Below are 17,464 nucleotides of genomic sequence, written 5' to 3' on the forward strand. Positions count from 1 at the left end.
GGCGGTTCTTGAGGGTTGGTAATTGGGTTCTGTCCTGTAGGACGGGGTTAGAATATTCCATCGGTTCTGTAACATAAGCTTTTTTAAACCATGCCCGAGACGCATTCAGAGATAATCTAAATGTCTTTCCGCCTCTAATTTCAGCGCCTCATTTAGGCACCTTGCTTTGATGATTTTCAATATGATATATAATATTCAGAAAACTATCAAGAAGCATATATTAAAAATAGCAAATCCCCACGCTTCCAATGCAAAGTGCCCTAACATGCCTTGGGATAACGTCCGCCATATAATATTAAAAAAAGACAAGTACATAAATGGAGAAACAAAAAATATGCTCTTTTCTCAGGAAACTGACATCAAACTACCCACTTTTTTTTATATCGAAGAAAGGTGCAAGGCCAGTTCTTTGTGCTAGAACAAGTTTAATGCTACCATACATATCCTGCCAATTCCGGGAGAAGGAAACGGTTTATGCATATATACCTTGAGTTCGCATATGCGAGCAGAGAAACAGGTGGCCCTCTGTGGTGCCGGCTGAAGAAGGTCAGGTGGCCGGCGCCCCCTGCACCCCGTCCCACAGCAGGCTCCAGGGGCCCGCGCCACCAGGCCTTGCGGGCCCTCCCCTCCTCAGATGGCTCTGAAAGGTCCGGGCGCACACTTGCCTCTGGCTAAAGGCATTCTTTGCAAATGGTAATGGAGGCTGGGCTCGGAATTCCAGTCATAATTATAAACTATTCAGTGGCAGAAGAACCCCCCTTGGTGGCGCCAAGTTCACAGTTGCATACAATATAGAAGATCACAGTTTGAAGTCTAGCACAGATTAAAACCACAGATGTACCATTTATATAAGACACACACTGATTGTCTCTGAAAAACTACATTTTGACTCCTTATAAACATCATTTCTTATTTTTTTAAATAAAGTAGTGCATCTAGGACAGTCAGTCGCACAGTTCACGTAGTCCTGAAAGGTAATTTCAGAGCCAGCTAGAGGTTTGATCATGAAATGTTCACAAGCTCGGACCTGTCGTCGCCATCTCAGCACTTTCAGTAGTGCTTGGCCAACACTGGACGCCTCAGCGGACTCCTACACAGGCTGCAGACCAGGGCTGAAAGGCCAGGCGCGGATCCACTACTCACGCCAAACATCGTAACCATTGTCTGCTAAATCTAGGAAGGTCACAAGTCCATCAGTCCAAAGGAATCCTTCTTGTGTCGCCATGATCAATTCTCTTCTTCTCCATTCCATATGAGCAGGAGATTGATATGACTTGGATCACAGGAAGCGTCTTTTTTACCCAAAAAATTGCTACGCTGGAATGTCCCGCCCAGTGTATGTATCCCAAAGAGTTCCCCTTGCTTTACCCCATTCACAAAACTTGAAACTTCCACGAGGATGTCTGGTCCTTGTAATCCAAGCAGTCAGCATTGAAGTTCAGCTTCCAGGAGGTGGCCTGGTCCTTGTAATCCAAGCAGTCGGTGGCTGTGTTGAAGCCCAGACTGGATGCACCGTAGCCCTGAGTGGAAAGGCTGGCTGGGGACTGGCTGAGGTGGGAGCTCACCCCATTGGTGCCCATAGGACTGAGGGTAGATCCTGCTCCTGTCAGCTGGTGATGCATCGGGCTCAGATAGGATCCACAGTCCATGCCGCCAAAGTAGGATGAGGAGCTGGAGTAGCCCTGGGCGTAGGCCGGAGCCTGGGAGTAGGTCATAGGGTAGGACCTCTGCATGCAGGAGGATGAGGTGGACAGGGGGTCAGAGAGGGGGGAGATGGAAGCTGGACTCCAGATGGACACAGGTGCGCTGGTGCTGGAGATGGTGGGTACGGCTGTGCTAGGTGGTGGTGTGAACTGTCCACTGGCTCCACTCTCCGAGCTCACTTCCCGCCCTGGAGAACTCTTCTTCTTGGCCGGCCTTGCTTTGCTTTGACCTCCACTCTGCTGTTGCTGCTGCTGTTGGCGGCATTTAGCTCGGCGATTTTTAAACCATACCTTAAAGGGAAAAAGAACCATCAATTAATGTTATGGACAGTATGCGAGTTCTGGGCAAGGCAACTTGCAACACCACTTATTGAGGAAAAGCAAGCAGCATGAATTTGCTCAAAGCATAATACACCTAAGGCCCATTACATAACATGAGGAAGCCACTGCAGTCTCAGTAATGGCAGAGGAAGCAAGTAGTTTATCGTACAATATCAAGGAGTCTACTTGTGCCCAAGATCCTTTGGTACTTACCATCTAGGTAATTACTACTCCACTGGTTTCCAAGCTCCTAAAGCATGGGTTGTATGTCAGAACCATGTACGCATTTACCACGCCTGCCTTAGCAACGCTGTCCGAACCATGAATGTATCCTTACAAAGCCTTCCTTTACCATGCAAGTCGTTGCAACGACTTGCCTTAAGGAAAGCGCCAAACTTTAGAATAGTATAATTTACTATTCCAACTCCAGTATGCGCAACAGTTGGAAAAGTGTTGGACTTAAAGACCAACATCACTCCAACAAGGCTTTCCTTAAGGAAAGTCATTGTAACGACTTGTGTGGTAAAGGAATGCCTTGTAAAGACGAGTTTGTGATTAGGACTGCGTTGTTAAGACACATCATGTTTAGAACCGCACTGTAAAGGCTGTTTCCCTAAGGCAAGTGGTGATCATTAATGCCAGAAGTTTACCACCAGACTTTCTCATCTCACACACAAATCAAAACCCTAGCAGAAAGAGGTGGTAATTGTGGCTGAATGTCAGACCAGTTTAAAACTAGCTGTGAGTTGCAGTCAACACAGCTAGAGTTGGTCAGATTGCAACAGAAATAACACTTCATCTTGCTGAACGATAGAACGAGATTCAGATTGGAATGGAGGTGTCTTCCCTCAGGATCCCTAGAGTAAAAGTGAATATCTGGGCCCGAAGTGGGTGCACTCTGAATCAATTTCCGCTTTTGGTCATCAAGGATATACTGTGGGAGATAGTGTGGGACATTTCTCCAGATACACAGGGACTACTACTGCTCAGACTTGAAACCACATACATCCTGGATGTAGGCAGCTTCAAAGCCTCCCTGGCTCACATGGGTATTCTGAGTGAGCCTGCACCACTGCATTCTTCCAAGGGACCATAGTGCTTGGCTGCACATTGTTTTCAGTTAAATTAATTATGAGCCAGCTTGAAAAAATTTCAAAACCACCAATTCACCACACAGCAGATTCTAAGAACGTTTACTCCAAAATTAGATTCGTGCAAAGTGAATAGCTTTGTATCTTTATTTTTGTATGTCAATGAATTGATTTGGGTTATCACAAGAGGAATCTTTGAGGCTAAAATGAGTGATTCTCAAGTTGATGCAAAATGTGTGCTTCAGCCAAAAACTCAATTTCGGGAAAATGGAAAACCCGGAGTTTCAGAAACAAGGTAGAATGGCACACGGGATGCCCTATTCTAAGCAATAGGAGCAGTGCACAAAGGAAAGGTTCTGTGGAATTTGCTACATATAAAACTTATAAAGTTCCATTCTGCAGACTGCTGTCACAGTGGAGGCTGATGCACACAGGGAAACCTGCATACTTGATGATTACAATACAAACATGTCACAAACAGGGACCAGGCATATGGCATTTATATGAGTGAGAGCATAAGTGATTTAATTAGCTTATATGTAAATAGGCATATTGGGGTTTCACGTATCATGTTTTAGGAAACACAAACTCGGCCAGCAATAACTATGTACATTTTAGTGAGAGCCACTGGAAATTGTCTAGCAATGCAAGGCCAAACTGTGCAGTAAAGTTGACTAAATCATGCAAAACAGAAATGGCAAATGATGGTGCATAATGCGACACATTGTTTAGCATTATTATTATTTCACTATTTTTTTTATTTTAACACACAACGTTAGGATAAGTTTAATATCTGAATGAAGCAATATACAGGTAACAGATAACCTTGTAAAAGGGTCAAACAGTGTTCGGTACCACGTTTTTTTAGTAACGTTTTAGTAACGTTTCATCCATTTTAGCTTGAAACATTTTTGTTGAAATGTGCACCTTACGCAGCAGTGGTATAATATGTGACAAGTGCTGTAAATCCATAACTATGCAGAAAACACCAAGATTGTTTATTTACATAATTCTGCTGGACTTTACTTCAGATCAGCTATGTAGAATGGAAACTTCCTACATAAAGGATGTGACGTGGCTTAAGACAATGGCATACATGTGAGGGTAAGTATGGAAATGCAGATATAAATAACTTGAAGGAGTAAATAGCCATACTAGATAAAATAGAAGGTCAAAGCAGAGAAGTACACAAAAGTGTGGTAATAAACTGACTGTAAGTCTGTATGAGCAAGTAGTGAGGGAAACCCCCCAAAAATATACTTAGCATTCCAAGCATCTAGGGAAACATGATTTTAGATGGTGCAAATCACTGATAGTTGTGAAAGTAAGTTTGAGCAAATGTGAGTTTGTGAGTACTTCTTAAATAATGTACATGTCCTCCTAATGGGACAGGTAGAATTTCTGCATGCTAGACTGTAAGCCTTCTTAAGTGGACAGGTAGGCTTTCTCTACTTCCCCGCTATAAATCGGCCTGAGCGACAGGTGGGGATTTTGTTGTACGCCAGTGATAGTCATTAAGTCCCCCCAAGTATACAGGTGGGGTGTTTTGAAAATTCACTGGCTGGGAGTGTGGTTATTAGTAAACCCTTTGGTTGGAGAGATGGGTGTATGCCAATTTAATACCCTATGAAGAGAAATAAATTGGTTTGTCTGCAAGTCCGTAGACATGGATTGTTACCAGTATCTTCAGGTCCTAAGGACACACACGAGTGTTTAGTTATAGCTAGTGAATCGGTGAGTGCATGTTGGTCAAAATCACAATTTCTTTTCAAATTTTGATAAAATTAGCCATATTGCACGAAATGTTTGTGGCCAGTGTGTTGTGTGACAACTGAATGCGAGGGGGTAACTCTTGTTCAAAAGTGACAAAATATACCGGCAGGAGACTGGTGCAAGGAGTCTGTGTCTTGGCTAGGGATTTGCTGTTCACACAGAATATTTTCTGCTGAAATAGTCTCTTGTGGGCAAAATCATGAAGAAATCTCACGACATTCTCATACCACAAAAATTGAAAACTTCACATGATTTTTCCAATGTGAAAAAATTGACTAGGTCTCTGGTGTTCCTAGAAGTCTTACGACATGGAAAGGTGGGATACTAGTGTACCCAAAGGATTGAGTAGTGGTGGTGCCTTAGTCCTATAAGATCGATAACAGAGTTGTTTTAATACCCAGGCATTTTAAAAAAGGCACGCCAGTGATGGGATAACAGCCAATTGTTGGACAGGTGGTTTTGTAACAACATGAAGATGGGCTGACGAGCACAGAGTGATGTGATCTGCTGACAAATGCCCCCTCATCCTGCCTGATTTTGTCTGTCCGTGATGAGAGGTCACTTTTTTTTTGTTATGGAGTAGTATTATAGCAACTTTCCGCTGGCCAACCTATAATGAGATCTAACTTCTGTCCAACCTATAGTGAGGTCTAGGTTTTGGGAATTCAAGACTGCCCTAAATCCCTCATTGGTGGGTGGATTTTTTGAAATACCAGATAGATAGTTTTTAGGAGCTCAAACTGGACAAGTGTGGACTATTTTCAGTGCTACAGGAATGGTCTGTAAATCCTTAAAACGGATAGGTGGGCTCATCGTATTACCAAAGGGATTGTCAAACTATACCTGGTGGACTGTTTGTAGTATCTCAGGGAATGTATGTAAGTCCTCGAGGGTGGACAAGTGGGCTGTATGTAATACTGCAGCGCGCACAGGCTGGGCAGCACAAGCTCTCACGCACCTGCACTCTGGACTCCGGGAGGTTGATCTTCAGAGCCACCTCTTCCCTCATAAAGATGTCCGGGTAGCGGGTCTTGGCGAACAGCGCCTCCAGGACGTCGAGCTGGGCCCGGGTGAAGGTGGTCCTCTCCCGCCGCTGCTTCCGGGGCGTGGCTGCAGGGGGAACACCAATGGAAGCAAAGTGAGCGTGGCTGTACGTGATCACGGTGCGCGAGGTCTCACGGCGACGTGCTCGAGAGGGACGTGCTAGCGTCCTCAGGGCCCACGTGACCGCACGTGACCCCAACGCACCTGAGGAGCCGCGTACTGCGGAAGAACCCCCTAATCCCCGGCGCGCACCACATACAACTAGAAAAGTGCACCATGGCCTGCTTTTAAATGAAAGAAAGCAGTTGACGAAACTTTATCAAAAAGTAAACTCAAACTGCAGGCTTCCTGTACAGCAAACAAAAACACAGGCGAACTTGCAGGGGAGGAATTCACTGCGGGCAGAAAATCAGCCTGAAATAAAAAACTAAGGGGCAGATTTACAAGCCCCTTGCGCCACTTTTGCGTCATTTTAACATGGGAAAAATGACGTAAAAGTGGCGCAAGGGGCTTGTAAATCTGCCCCTAATGATGAAGCGAAGCGCTGGTCTCTCGCACACGACCCCTCACATCTGAGACTGCACACATCATGATCTCAGAGCCGTGAAATAGATATAGTTAGCACAGAGACATGGGGCAAGGCATGCACTATATATGCGTTCAAACCCATGGGTGTGGTCTGATTTCATCGTGCACTCAAAGCCGTGAGGTAAACACTGCACTACACGCAGAAACAAATCTGCATTCAATGCCATTCTTAGGCACATCATTGTACTTCGAGTCTCGTGGTACATACAGATCACGTACTAAAGTACCAGAGAGACAGTCTGTATTCGGAGTCGTGAAGTAAAAGTTTACACTCCTTCTGCCCTCGGAAGCACACCGTAATTCACATGCACTCATCATGCACGCCAGAGGAGTGAAATAAAGTCACAAGGTAAAGTCTGCACTAATCATGCACTTAAACATATGAGGTAAAGTCTACACTCATGCATTGATCACGCGTGTAAAGGCACGAGGTAGAATCTGAACTCATCACGCACTTAGACCCATGAGGTAAAGTCTGCACTCATGCATTGATCACACACGTAAAGGCATGAAGGTAGAATATGAGCTCATCACGCACTTAGACACATGAGGTAAAGTCTGCACTCGTGCATTGATCACACATGTAAAGGCACGAGGTAGAATCTGGACTCATCACGCACTTAGACCCATGAGGGAAAGTCTGCACTCGTGCATTGATCACACATGTAAAGGCACGAGGTAGAATCTGGACTCATCACGCACTTAGACCCATGAGGGAAAGTCTGCACTCGTGCATTGATCACACACGTAAAGGCATGAAGGTAGAATCTGAGCTCATCACGCACTTAGACACATGAGGTAAAGTCTGCACTCGTGCATTGATCACACACGTAAAGGCATGAAGGTAGAATCTGAGCTCATCACGCACTTAGACCCATGAGGGAAAGTCTGCACTCGTGCATTGATCACACACGTAAAGGCATGAAGGTAGAATCTGAGCTCATCACGCACTTAGACACATGAGGTAAAGTCTGCACTCGTGCATTGATCACACACGTAAAGGCATGAAGGTAGAATCTGAGCTCATCACGCACTTAGACCCATGAGGGAAAGTCTGCACTCGTGCATTGATCACACACGTAAAGGCATGAAGGTAGAATCTGAGCTCATCACGCACTTAGACACATGAGGTAAAGTCTGCACTCGTGCATTGATCACACATGTAAAGGCACGAGGTAGAATCTGGACTCATCACGCACTTAGACCCATGAGGTGAAGTTTGCTCTACTCAGGCGGCTTTCCTGAAACCGCATCGTCGGTTTTTCTTTTGCGCCTCTGGCGCCCAGACCCTGGAAGAAGCTCCCCACAACCGGCTCCCTCAGACCTCAACCCAAGGCCCCACACTCCAGGAAACTACTAGAGAATCACGCATTTAGTGTGAAAGGCAATGCATTATTTGCTGTGACTGTGCTCCTAGCGCCAGGCCAACCTCCCGGGGTAACAAAGAGCTTTACAAACTTTCAAACCAATCACATCCAACCAGGTACAGGTTCATTCCTCAGCCACTCGATCCTTGGCTTACTCGGAATCTCTAGAGGTAAATACCACGAATGGGGATAAGTTAAGGTGTGCACAACTTTCACTCAGAGTGGCTGTAGTGAACAAGCACTCAAAACATTGACGTAGAGTCAGCGCAGACCATGTGAATTAGCCGGACACAGCGGAGGAATCAGTCCCAGACTCCCCACTTCACATCATAACGAGGTGAGGGCGCCTCTTACCGGGGTACCCCACGGAGGGGTGCAGCAGGTCCATCCCCGACGAGGTGAGGCTCAGCCCATTCACGGTGTAAGGTGGTTGCTTCAGGTAAGACATCATGCTAAAGTTGTGAGGGACAAACGTCGTAAAAACAAGCGGTTCGCAGGTTCACTTCGGGCTCCGACCTCCTCCGCAGCTCCCGGTGCTCAGCGCCTAGAAGAGGAGACACAATCAGAGAGTGCTACTGAGCTGATCTGTCCCGGGCTCTGAGGCTCCCCACGCCAGTGTGAAGCGCCAGGGGCTCTGCTGAGCAGATAAGCGTGCCCCACAACCACGCACCACCCCACCCCACCACTCACAACACGCCTCCCAGCCAGGCCAGCACCCCCTCCCCCTCCCGCTCCAGATGCAGCCCCCGCCATTAGCATAGGGCCCACGGGCTGCCACCGGCTAATTGTCTCAAACAAGGCCTGATTGGGGCCATTTCCCGAGACAAAGGGGTCCTCGCTCGTGTAAACAATGCCGATAACAAAGCCTGTAGGGGGTGGACAAAGGGGGCATTCACGACCCCTATCTCTGCCTAGTTTGCGGTCATTACACCAACAGAGCTTTTAATTATCTCCCCGGCTTTCCTCGACATTCAAACCGCTGCGCCGGGGCCCGAATGTGGCTCCATTTACATCATAAAATAGCAACTTGAGGCCTGGCGAACTGGAGCAACGGCCCTGCCCGCCGGCATTCAGCGCGAGGCCCATTTTCACCTAATTAGTAGTCTGGGTAATTAGATTTGGAAGGCACATAACACAGTTATGGGGCCTTTGGAGGGTGTTGATTATATGTGTTGAGTGGGGGCGATAAACAAACAAGTCATTAACAATAAACAATACTGAGCGGCTGCCGGCTCCAACCTCACCAGGCCTGATGATGGAGTCAACAAAAGTCTCGCACCCGGAATATTGTGGGAGGGTTTATGCGAGGCCAGCAAGAGCTGTCTAAAGTCAAGTGTAAACGCTGGGGTTGTGAAACCGCACGCGTATATAGCGCCTAGAACTTTTCGCCGAGTGCTGTCCAAGTGCACCAGCTTCAGCCTCCTATACAGGCAAAAGTGGAAATGTGTAGTTTTCTCCAACTGGCCTTGAGCATCATAAACTGACTAATAATAACAACGACTGTTACTTACAGTGCCTAGAAGCGGCAGGGCCGCTTTATGAACTGCTACATAGCACACGGTATAACTAATATTATATTTATTGGTATTTAAATCAGTATTGTTTTCACAACTTTTAGAAATGTAACAATTGGGCTTTAAGTTATTATTTCATTTAGCATAATCTCGTACCTATTAGGTTAAAGATATCGTTTCTCACATATTTTTTATACCACGCCCATGAGGTTTATAGTGTATGTTTCTCTTGGTGCGAAATTGCGAAGTAACAAATGGTTATATCTTATTATATTTTAATAAATTGTATTTGAAGGTGAGAACGTTCTTTCTTCCGTTACTGCTTTCAGCAGTTTAAAAAAATCTACAGACAGGAAACTTCACCTGGAATGTATGTTTTGGTTTCTTTTATTCTCGTTTACCACTGTTTCGACAATTAACCGTTAATTAACATTGAATTAACATTATAATCAGAAAAAAGTCAACTTCATTATATAACTGTATCTTGAAATATTTAGTTTCAAGCTACTTTTTTTAATCCAGTAACTATGTTCTAACAGTCTACAAACATCGAATTACCACATTGCCCCTTGTATGTCTGTCCTCCCGCAATAAACAAACTACATTCTAAAAGTCATGAAGGGGAATGAGCGAGACAAATAAAAGCTGGCACGTGGCGTTCACTGACTTTCTAGAAACACAACCACAGAGCTTCAAAATGGCTGAGAAATAATGGCTGCCCCCCGCAGGCCAAACTTTTCTGAACTCTTTACCCAATGTTTGTTGGGAGCTTTCGTGAATCCGCCTATCCTGTACCAGACACAAGATTTAGTAGGATTCCCTCTCGATATGCTGTATGTGATTCGTTCTATAGTAATTCAATGTATTTCATTTCAGTTTCGTGCATGTATTATTCGTGTGTCGCATTTAAAAAAAAAAATCATACAATGTGTCTGATGCACATTACTTAAATGCCTACATTTAGTGAAATTGCAAACCTCAGTTAGTGGCACACGTGAAAAATGCAAATACATCTAAGCAATGCGTATCCGTTGTTAATAATTCATTACACTCCTCAGATAGATTGAAATATTTGTTATGAGAACTACCCAAGCGGTTGCTTCAATTGAGATATATATATATATATATATATATATATATATATATATATATATATATATATATATATATATATATATATATATATATATATATATATATATATATGTGTGTGTATTCCTCTGTATCATGTACACCATTTGCCGGATCCTTCTCTGTGTTGTGAACTTTCACTATAGGCGGCCGTGTTCCATTTCGCAGTTCCACAGAGAGGACAGATCTGGTGAGCCACTTTCCTGAGTGTGAAGGGGAGAGTGTTACATGCTCAAAGGTTAATCTGATAACATATGATGTCATGTCGGCTGTCAGGCGGGTGAGGACAAGTAGTGACAGCCTGACAGGCGCACGTCATATCTCCGCCGATCCCCCGGGTCTCTTCAAACAGTCTACAGATATAGCCATTCGCCGGCAATCGAGACCGCTTGAGGAAAGGCGCACCCCCCCCCCCCTTCCCTTTCGGGATAAACCATTATTCGTCCGAGAGCGGGGACTGGAGCACGATGGAAAGTTTTAACGGACGTCTGAAAATGGACAGTCTCCTTAAGTGTACTGGGGCACAGCCTTCTCCTTGCCCCGTGCCCCTCCCTCGCTGGCCCTTCTCCCTTAGGTTTAGGGCCTTGCCCCCTCCCCCGGTATGCCCCGTCCCTGAAGGTTAAGCCCCGTCCCTTTCAACCCCGTGGTGACCGCAGCAGCTGGGGTTCTGCCCCTTGCCCTCACCCCTCGTGCTCACATTCTCTGGGGGTCAGTCTAGCGTCCCTACCTCCATGTTCCATCCGCCACTTGCACCCGCATACATATTTCTCACTGCCTGGCACATCTGCGCCCCAGGTTCGCCCCCCCCCCCTGGTGTTCCTCCCTGTTCCTCTCACCCCTTTGCACCCTTCCATGTCGGGTTCAGTGTTTGACCCCTTGCCCTGGTGTTGCCAGCCCTTGGTGTTGGCACCTTGCCATTCGCACTTTGATGTCCAGAGGTTTTGACCCTCGACCTCCGTCCACGTTGCCCTAGCAGCACTTTGCTGTGGACCGTCATATCCCTCTCTCCATCCTGTGACGTCAGCATCGGCCCCTCGTCCCTCGAGTGGACGTGGCCCGGACCATTTGGCCTGGACCTGGGGTGTAACATAGGCCCGTGCAGGTCATGCGGAGCGGGGGACCCTAACACTCCAGGGGGGGGCATCCTGCCCAAGGAATAACGATGAGATATGGCCAGCCCCCCCCCCCCATCACATTCTGCCGGGTGCCCCATCATTTTGTGTTACGATACTGGCCTCAACCCTTGTTTCAGTCATTTCTACCCACAACATGGCGCCGGCAGCATGTGGGGTTCGCCCCTCTTCCCTCGCTCTGGTGCCCAGGGGGTTGCTGTACCCCCTGACTTCTAGGCACCTCTCCACTAGGGCTTGAGGTAGGCCCATTTGATTACCCTCCCTTGTAACCCCCACCTGGTGTTGTCAGAACCGTGCCCCTCCCGCATTCTCGCCTTAAGTGTTCCCACCCGGACACCCCCAGGGGTCGGCTCCTCGTCTGTCTCAGCTCCTGTTCTGCCGCCCATGAGGGTCGATCCTGTGCCCCCACTGCCCCTGTCACCGCCCCCCTGTCCCTGCTCTGAGAATCGGACTCGCTCCCATTCCTCTCGACCCCAACCCTAGATTTGATCCAGTCTCACTAACTCCTGGCATTGTAATTGTACTTATATAGCGCTTTCTACCCAGAGGAGCCGTTGAAGCGCTTTTCGGCGAGTAGCAAGGTACCCAAGGTTAGATGTACATTTTCAGCCTTTGAGTGTCAGCCACCCGGCTCTCACACCCCTGGCACAGCCAGCCCCTGCCCCCACCCATCAGGGCGACAGACCCCGTAAAATGGCGTTTGGTTGCCCACCTTGGACCCTTGTTTCTCACCCATCCGTGTACAATATGTCCATCCTGTCAACTGCTTCAGGCTCGGTCCCTAGTCCCTAGTCCCTAACCCCTTGACCTCCATGCATGTGTGGCCCAAGCCCTGGCAGTTCGGGCCCCATAGCGTGCCCATCTCCCGGTATTGCCAGCTCCTGGGTCACATTGACCTTTGATTCTCTCCTTTCTCCAGGAGTTCTCACCCCTTGGCGTCTCTCACCCGCTGCTGCCTCGAGGTTTCAACCCTCTGCAATGCACGCATCTTTGCCCCAAGCCCTTGCATTTCGGCCATTTTATCTTCCTCCCTTGGGTTCATCTCCTGGTGTGCTCAACTCTTCACCCACTGGTGCCCATGGATTTCGACCCTCTGAACTCCATGCATTTTTATCCTGAGCTCCAGACGGTCCGCACAGTTCCCCACCCCCATACCCCTGGAGTTCGGCCCTTTTCCTCACCCCCTTGGTACACCCAGCCATGGGGGTTTTCATTTTGCCCTCTACCCCAGAAATCCTCAGACACTGAGGTTAGTGCATCTACCCTCACAGACAGGGGTGAAACCCCTCTCTTGCCTCCAGCTTTGCTACCCTCGCCTTCTTTTGTTGGGGTCTTGTTTCTCACTCCCTGCTGCCACCCCAGCGCCCCACACCCGCCTGTTACTGTCGCCCCCTAGAGTTGAGTTCCATGTCTGTTACCCTTGATGCCCACACTGCCAGGTCAGAGTCTCTGTTCCCCACAGACCGAGCCTAAAGTTATTTGTGAATAGGTTTTAAAATGTTTATCCAACGCCCACTGGGTCCCAAATGTCACTGGCCTCAGTAATACAACAAGTTACTCACCTAGGAGAGAAACAGCTGTCACCCGATTACATATTTCATACAAAAAACGGACTGGCACCGGATTCGCGGATTCCCTTTTAGTCAAACTCCGCCGTCCCGGTGCAATCTGTCAGCCCCCACCCCCTCCACCCGACCCCCATACTTTGGTCTACCAGTTGCTCCACGCTCGCTCGATATTAATTACCCTGTCCCAGAATTAATTATAATAAATGTTTTCTTGATAAATTAACGAGATAATCCGGGCGGCACACGCTGCCCTAATTACAGGACGCCGGCCTGCTCCGCGGACCTTCCGCGGTGATTAAGGTTCCGCCGGGCGCGATCCGGACCTGCTGCCGCCTGCCGGCCCCGGTGGGCACCTGGCGTGGGGGCTGGATGGAGGAGTGCTGGCATACGGGGGTTCAGAAAGGGCGGGGGTGAATGAATGAATGAAAGGTGCAATAAATGAAGGAGGGATGTGCGTGCGAGATGCAGGGCGCATTGGCTGCACCCAAGTGCAGGCAGTGTGGGTATGTAAATTGAATAAATAAACATAAAAACAACCGGGGATGGGGGGCTCTGTGTTTTATTTTGGAGCCCGCCTTGGGTGCTGTCAAAAATCAGTATTTGCCGAACCCCAAAGTAATTGCCCATTCCTAAAGTTGCCTGAGCTGAAGTCCACCTCATGCCACTTTCTTGCCGGTCTGCACTTGCTTTCTGACAATCTCACTCTTGCCGACTCGGTTTCAATCCTACTTACTTCCTCGCAATTGTCCTTTCTGTTTCTTCGTCTTCTTGCTTTTTAGCCTTCCCATCTCACTAATGTTCTGGGCCACAGTCTCATTTTAAAATATAGGCCTTGTCCCCAAAAATGAGCGGCGGTGCCCACCGCCTTCAGGCACCGGCACAAATGAAGCACTAACGTTTAAATTTAGTTCCAATTTACAGTCTCCGCATCGTGAAACTTTCAGCCTGTTACAAATGGTTGCTGGATTCTGGTGCGCTGTAGCTTTTTAGGGAAAACTACACTATAGTGTGTGCTGGGGGGAGGGGGAGTTAAAAAAGACAGGCTGTGAAGAAGAACTGAACCCAACAGGCAGACACATCAACGAGGTGCAACTGGAATCCGTGTTTTTTTTATAACAACTTTAATAAAAATTAGAATATTCCAAAAATGGAATTGAATCCTAGTCAACCTGTCACTATAGTTTTGGGAGGATGCTATTATGAAGTGTCATTTGGGTGTTTCTGGCAAGTAATTCTACCCTCTCTGGTACTGTCACCTAGGGTCGAATAGTTGGTGTTGAAGAACTTTTTCTGTCAGAGGAAACACAAGCAGTCTACACCACAGCCAATCACAGAGGCTCTGTAGAAGTGAACTTCATCGAACTTTTGCGAACTTATCAACTAGGGCAGCAAACGAAGTCACAAAGATTAACTTTGATGCATCACACAACTTGAAGGGAAACGATCTTACCTTATCATTAATACACGCACAACAAAAACACACAAATGTGTAAATATACAAACACAAGCACACACACACACACAAATGCATAAATATATACGCACAACCCCCACATATATATGTACACACACTTATATATTTATATATATATATATATATTTATATATATATATATATATATATATATATATATATTTACACAATATCTCTCCCTCGTGGGGCGAGAAAACGGAGTCGCTTTGAAAAACAATTCCAGCACTTCACTGCGTTTAAAGTTCCATCTTGGTTTATTTATCCATGGGGTCAAAAAAACAACAAACACCAACGCGTTTCGACAACGTCCGTTGTCTTGCTCACGGTGAGAGGGAGAGATATTGTGTAAATAAATAGCAGTTGGGCTCAACTGCGGGAGCGACGCGACCACGACTGCAGCGCCTTAACAGGGGAAGGAGAGAGCCATAAGGAGGTGATATATATATATATATATACACACACACACACACACACACACACACAGAGTGTGATTTTAACTTGCAAAATTGGAACAAACCATGTTTAATTATTTAATTTTAGATGTATACAGGAACAATTAACTTCCAGTAAAATATTAATTGTAGTGGATAAACATACCTGTGTCATTGTTCATTCACATCGCACAGTATTGTTAATGATGTAAACATAATCATATAAACCAGTATTACATCATATCCTGTCTTCGCAGCAAAAAGGAAATGTATGACAAAATAAAACTTCCTTACGAACTGAGTTTTACGATAAATAGTAGAAAATAAAATAAAGCCCATAGGTCCATATGTCGCTTTTTACCCTGATAACCCGCAGGGTGGTTTAAACTGTGCCCCACTGTTGATGCTTTAATACGGTCTGGCCAGAGGCAGGTCCGCGGTTCCTTCCCTCCCTCGCCGTGTATTGATCGCAGCTTCTTAAGATGCTATCTGTCTGCCAATAACCAAGAAGCATGGGATTAACACACCACTTATTTCTGACCGAAATTTTCCACTCTGGCCAATATATGCAGGGTGACATTTCCTTCTTTTTTTTTTAGAACGAAAACGCTTCCTTGGAACAGTGAGAAAAAAAGTCTCCCCTGGCCCGGCATTAAAAAAAAAAAGTCGGGGATGTGATTCCCCGCCTCCCCAATTATCTGCCCGGGTCTGCTTGCATTTTCATTAAGAGGCTGAAAAGACCCGAGATTACAGGGAAAAATACAATCCTGCCCGGCCACATATTTCGTGCTACTTTCTCTATGCTGTTGTACACATTTACAAATCAGAAATCGGGTTTTGTTTGGTGGCCTGCGGCAGTTGTGGGGTTTTTAGGCGAGGAATGTGTTTATTTTCTCTCTGTAAACCTGCGCGGATATTCGTTGAGTAAGGACAGAGTCCGAAAATCGGACAAAAAGACAGAACAAGGCAGTTGCCCAATTGATTATTAATAAAAACGTGACCGGAAGAAGCGTTAACACAGTTTAAAAAATGTTTCGCCCCAATACCTACAACAGAAATACGGTTTATTAAACCTGGCGCTCGCAGAGTGCTAGGGTCATACATATTACATACATTACTACCTCTAAATTCAAAACAAAAAGCGAAGGTGGTACGATACATAAAGGCGCCCGGAGAACAACAGACTCACCCGTCAGATAAAAGGAGTCAACACCTGCAGAATGTACCTAAACCATATCCAAAAACGTACAGAGTGAAAAAAAAACAACACCAACCAAAAAACAAACAAAAATAACCCAAAAACAAAGAAACCCTAGGAAGCAGAGTCCAAACTCTATGAGGTGCAAAGGCAACATATGTGAGCTAAAGTTTAAATCTTTACCACTCACCACAAAAACACCTCAAGCAACACACAAGGCACGTTTCTCGCTTACCTCGGTAGGGTGGGTCCGATGGTCCCTCTCTGGCTTGGAAGGAACAGGATACGGAAGCAGTGGCCGAGAAAGGCTGCAAATTTCCTCCTAAATCTGTACAAAAACAGCCCAAACAGACCTCAGGGGCGGCTGCTGTGGGGTGAGGGTGCTGCGGGGTGCGCGCGTTTGCCGGTTCTGACCACAGGCGTTGTTGGCTCAGCGGAGCTGGTGCTCGTTCGACTCTCCGAGAGCTTTTGCCGAGCAAAGCGCCTCTCTGGCAACTTTTTGACGCAAACTCTCCAGCCAATGGCAGGGGGAGAGTGATTGACACATCTAAGCCAGAGGGAAAATAATAAAACCGCACCACAGGGGGAGGAAAACAGGCCACCGCTGCACCGGGAGGACAATCAGGCAACAAATAACAGCAAAAAATTATACGGAGTGCGCAGGAAAGCGCGCAGAGGAACATTAAAACTAGACATTACGGCCGGACCGCATGCAATCACCCGTGTGCCGGGCAAGCTGCAGACAGCCAAGAACGCGCCACTTTTTTTGCCGGAAAACAAAAAGGGAAGGCAAGATACAAATGAGGATTAGGCTATAAAATATACAAGTGCGCACTTGGATGAAAAAAAAATTGAAAACGAGAGTGGAGTGATATGTGTAATGTAAGCAGAAAACCTGCCAAGAAGTCCTTGGATCGGAACAAAAATACGAGGTGCGGGCTGGAGGTTAAAGGCAAGAATATGCACCAGCAAACAGAGGGAAACTAAGCCGGAGCAGGAGGCAGAGGGGAGGGGGAGGGGGTGTGGGGGGGGGGGGGAGAAGAGAGAGAGGGGAGTGCTGGAGAGGGGGTGGAGTAAAGTATTCGAACACATTATTTAAAAAAAACGGACCAAGGACAGCCCCGTGTC

The 17,464-nt window shown here is 46.7% G+C and overlaps 1 protein-coding gene across 1 annotated transcript; it reads right to left on the bottom strand.

Moving 5' to 3' along the window:
- Positions 1-417: 417 nt before the first annotated feature.
- On the bottom strand, positions 418-17,022 carry OTX2 (orthodenticle homeobox 2). The gene is made up of 4 exons (XM_078662092.1): positions 16,572-17,022; positions 8,242-8,431; positions 5,847-5,998; positions 418-1,994 (listed from the first exon to the last, which is right to left on the bottom strand). Exons 2-4 carry the CDS (start codon positions 8,336-8,338, stop codon positions 1,374-1,376), a joined length of 870 nt encoding a protein of 289 aa, XP_078518218.1. The 5' UTR covers positions 8,339-8,431; positions 16,572-17,022; the 3' UTR covers positions 418-1,373.
- Between the last annotated feature and the right edge of the window lie 442 nt (positions 17,023-17,464).

The sequence above is a fragment of the Lissotriton helveticus genome, chromosome 9, assembly GCF_964261635.1.
Source record: "Lissotriton helveticus chromosome 9, aLisHel1.1, whole genome shotgun sequence".
NCBI lineage: Eukaryota > Metazoa > Chordata > Amphibia > Caudata > Salamandridae > Lissotriton > Lissotriton helveticus.

Bases quoted from the DNA above. Each gene is read 5' to 3' on its own strand.
- OTX2 (XM_078662092.1), bottom strand. From the start codon at position 8,338: ATGATGTCTTACCTGAAGCAACCACCTTACACCGTGAATGGGCTGAGC. The intron at 5,999-8,241 runs GTAAGAGGCGCC...TTCCCCCTGCAG, and splicing joins CCCCTCCGTGGGGTACCCCG to CCACGCCCCGGAAGCAGCGG. The intron at 1,995-5,846 runs GTGCGTGAGAGC...TTTCCCTTTAAG, and splicing joins TCCCGGAGTCCAGAGTGCAG to GTATGGTTTAAAAATCGCCG.